Source organism: Lipophrys pholis (assembly GCF_963383615.2).
Source record: "Lipophrys pholis genome assembly, chromosome: 4".
NCBI lineage: Eukaryota > Metazoa > Chordata > Actinopteri > Blenniiformes > Blenniidae > Lipophrys > Lipophrys pholis.
In genome coordinates this window covers 4,376,019-4,380,429 of record NC_137637.1, presented here as the reverse complement: position 1 = coordinate 4,380,429, position 4,411 = coordinate 4,376,019, and the positions used below count along the sequence as shown (strand labels likewise).

General features: G+C 48.8%; 1 protein-coding gene across 1 annotated transcript; it reads left to right on the top strand.

The window, feature by feature from the left end:
* Window positions 1-206: 206 nt before the first annotated feature.
* Window positions 207-3,975, top strand: LOC308108976 (uncharacterized protein; the record flags this gene model as incomplete). Its single annotated transcript, XM_080462307.1, has 3 exons — window positions 207-311; window positions 892-1,201; window positions 2,083-3,975. 3 exons carry the CDS (start codon window positions 207-209, stop codon window positions 2,790-2,792), a joined length of 1,125 nt encoding a protein of 374 aa, XP_080318433.1. The 3' UTR covers window positions 2,793-3,975.
* Between the last annotated feature and the right edge of the window lie 436 nt (window positions 3,976-4,411).

Here is a 4,411-nt window from a genome sequence, read left to right as displayed (position 1 = left end):
GCAAATGAGAGCCCTCTGGCCAGTGGCACTGTTCCACAACATCCTGGTTGTGTCTGCTATCAATGCATATGTGGTGTGGACAGTCATCAACCCAACCTGACATCAGGGAAAGAGTTTCAAGAGGAAACTTTGCCCGGCAGAGCTGGGGAAAGCTTTGGTGACTCCTCTTATTCAATGGCACCAGCACATTCCCTGCACACCGGCATATGCCAGTCTGGTTAGGAGTGTGCAAGCCCCAGCCCCAGCCCCAGCCCCAGCCGCTGCCCTGGCTGCTCTCCCCCAACAAGGACATGGGCAGAAAAGGAAGCGTTGTGAGCTCTGTGCCCCGAGAGACAACAAAACAAGCCTGAGATGCTGCAAATGTGATGCCTATGTTTGCAAGATTCACTCTGACCTGAGTGTCACATGCCACTCATCTGCATAAATTCACACGCGCGCACACACACACACACACACACACACACACACACACACACACACACACACACACACACACACACACACACACACACACACACACACACACACACACACACACACACACACACACACACACACACACACGAGTTCATGTTGAGTTTGGCCTTCCATTTATCTTTTGTATTACATGTTTATTTTGTAATCCATTTCTATAAATTTTTTGCCTATTTGTATTTTCACTGCAGTTATTTTATGTCTAATTCTATAAATTTATGTTAAACACTACTTTGAGACATTGTTCCCAGCTAAAGAATGTTTAGTGGTGATAAATGTTTTTTGTGCTAATTTAAGAGCAGTTAAAACAGACCAGTCAATTTTGACCGGGAACACTAAAGTAAGGGGCGGGAGGTGAACACGACAGGAGAGTTAAACCTCTTGCGGATATCTTTAAGACCTGCGGTAGACCTCCAGGCCACCGGGGGGCGCTCTCCAGCGCTCAGCAGGTCCCAGCGGGAACCGGCCCCGGCGCTGTCCTTCCGGGTGAGTGGATGTAAACAGAGGACGGTCCTCCTCTGGAGACAGCGGGACGAAAACATGACCAAGCTGGAGCTGCTCAACGTGTTTCTGAACGACCGGCTGACGGCCGCCGCGGAGGAGATCTTCCGCGCCGTCAAAGACACCGTGGCGGAGTACCAGAGTGAAATCATCCGCTCTAAGGAGGAGAACGAGCGGCTCAAGCGCCTCCTAAACGTCGCTGTGCAGCGACTCCTGCTGCAGCCGGGTGAGGGGGGTGGAGGGGTGTGTGTGGGTAGATAGAGGATGTGGGGGTTGATGAGAATGTGGGGATAGATAGAGGATGTGGGGGTAGATGAGAATGTGGGGGGTATTTGTAAGATGTGGGATTAGATGTAGGATTTGGGGGGTAGAAGGAGGATGTGGGGCTAGATGTAGGATTGTGAGGTCGATGTAGGATGTGGGATTAGATGTAAGTTTTGGGAGTAGATGTAGGATTTGGGGGGTAGATGGAGGATGTGGGGCTAGATGTAAGTTTTGGGAGTAGATGTAGGATTTGGGGGGTAGATGGAGGATGTGGGGCTAGATGTAGGATTGTGAGGTCGATGTAGGATGTGGGATTAGATGTAAGTTGTGGGAGTAGATGTAGGATTTGGGGGGTAGATGGAGGATGTGGGGTAGGGTAGATAAAGGATGTGGGGTTAGATGGAGAATTTGGGGGTTAGATGGAGTCAAAATCCTGCAACCCTCAGATCCAAAGTCTGTGTTATTTTACTTCAAAAGAAAAGACGTAAGATGTTTGTTCAGAGTTTGAGGCGATAACCTCGTCACTGAACACCTGGATCAGGTTGTTCCAACATCATTAGTGAGAACTTGGTTATAGTTCACCTCAGCTCTTCGTCTTCCTCCTCTTCTCTTCTTCCTCCCCCTGCTGCTCTCCTCCTACTCTTCCTCCTCCTCTCTGCCCCCTCTCCTTCTCCCCTTCCTCCTCTCTTCCTGCTCCTCCTCCTCTCTAATCTTCTTCATGGCGTGAGGATAGTATGTTAAATCAGAGCAGCGCCCTCTGGTGGTTGGTAGGTTTAAATGCAGTGATGTCCTCCCAGCAGTGCTCCTGTTTCTGTGTGTGATCAGTGTGTCGTCCTCTTCCAGGTCCTCCGTCGGCGCCGCAGGACGACGTTCTGCTGTGTGAGTCCGAGTGGAGGAGTGTGGAACTGCTTCCTCACGTCAAAGAAGAACCAAATGGAGGAGACGTTCTTCATGATTGTCCCACAGAAACCAGAGACTTGGAGGAGGGGAACTGCAGCCACATGGTTCCGGCCCTCAGTGTGTCCTCGCCCCCACTCACTGTGCCGGAGATCAAGACAGAGGGCAGCAGGCAGCAGCCGGCCTCCGCCCCCTCCCCACACTGCAGAGCAACGCCCTCTGACCCTCGGGCCACGCTGGCCCGGAGCCAGAGGAGCTCGCTGAGGCCGCCGCTGCGCTCCAACAAGCAGAACACACACATACTGCAGATTAAGAACGTGAGGTCCCTGAAGTCCCCCGCGGCCCGCTCCTCGCTGCCCGGCGCCACCATGCAGCGGTGGCACAGCTGCAAGGAGTGCGGGAAGGGCTTCAGCTTCGCCTGCCAGCTGGAGGTGCACATGCGCTGGCACACCAAGGAGAAGCCCTACAGCTGCGCCGTGTGCCGCAAGAGCTTCACCACCGTCAGCATGCTGAAGAGGCACCACCGCATCCACACCGGGGAGAAACCCTTCCGCTGCCACGTCTGCGGGAAATGCTTCAACCAGTCGGCACACCTCAACACGCACTTCAGGCTGCACACGCGGGAGAGGGCGGGCTGGAGCCGAGCGCCTCACTGAACCCCGCCAGGCCTCAGCCGGACTCCTCTCGCCTCCAAACAGTGTCCAGTGTCATCGTGTCTCATTGTCGTGCAATAAAGGGTAGAAACGCAACGCTGTGTGGGTGATTGACTGCAGTGGAGAACACAGAGGCCCAGCGCTGCAGCTTATTCTCAAACATCCTCATTCACTCATCCTTTCTCCTCAGTCTGAGCAAAATCACTGTGTGTTCCAGAACATGCTGAGCTCGCCAAGTTTCTCCATATGAACGTCCAGTCTTGACGACCAGTGGACCGTTCAGAGGAGACATGAGTCCTCCTCTGTGAGGATGAGTTATGGATCGTTGTTACTGTGCAGAGCAGCAGCCTTATGACAGACACTGACACTCGTCCTAACAAGCTGCAGCTCCTCTTTATCTCCCATAAATATTTTTAAGTTTTGGCAATGACAATGGCGGGGGAAAAAACCCCAAACTCCAAATATTGACTAAAAGTGAGTTACTGATACAAATTGTAGAATGTGTAAAACAATCTGCAGATAAATGTGCAAAATCAACTTAAAACTACAAACATGCTGCCAAGCATGCACATGCATTTGAAATAAAGACGATTTCATAAAACTCGAGGTGTTTTAGATTGAGTTATATGATAGGGAACAACCTCTGCCTAAAGCAAGGCCAACCAACACACAAACAAACCCACAGCATCCCGGAGAGGACGGACCAGACGGCGGTGAACAGCTCTGGGTATTTTTCAAGCATGTCATTAACAAAACTTTGCTTCATGTTCCACTGGTGTTCATTTAGAAAGTCAGAGGTTCCGGTACACCATAAAAACATTTCCATGTAATGAAATACCTCTTATCCAGTTATTACTGGGCTTGATGTTGATTGTGGGCCTATGGTCTGGATGTTCGATACCCTAATCTAAAGAGTGGAACCCTGTCCTGTAGAAAAGGCAACGTGTGCAGTGAACCCGGGTGAGCTTTTACTTTCAAAGTTAAAAAAAAGATGAAGGTGACAGTTTTTGTGTCAAAGTCTGAAGGTTCTCCTCGTAAATCACAACTTTTCATTTTATTTTGTTTAAAATGGTATGCAGTTACATGATAATTCTCTGTGAGTGATTTTGAGTTTCAGATGTTCAACAATGAATCACGAAGGAATAAAAAAAAACAAAAAACGATGTCTCAGTGGAAAATGAAGTTTAATTCTTTGTTTTATTTCTTTATTTTGAGATCGAGGCCCGCATGTTTGTTTTAATGAAGGCTCGATCAATGACCAATCTTTAGTTTAAACTGCCTGTGATTTGATTAGTTTCTACATCTCAGTCATAATAAATATGATTAGGGCAGCCACAGAATGAATGAATGAATGGTTACATTTTTTTCTCAGGAGTTTGTTCACCACTTCCATTAGGCCACATTAAGCTGCAAATGTCAGTGAGCTGGACGTCCAGGCAGGATTTAAACAACAAGAAACATTTTTATTCTGCCTTTTCCCCCCCTGATAATTCTGGGATTAGATTCAAATCAGAACTTTGAGATTATGTAGGAGTGAGGATTTGCAACAACCTCTGGAACTTCAGAACTAACTTAAATTAAATTATGCTTTGACAAAATGATCACTGAGTCTGTGTAAAGCA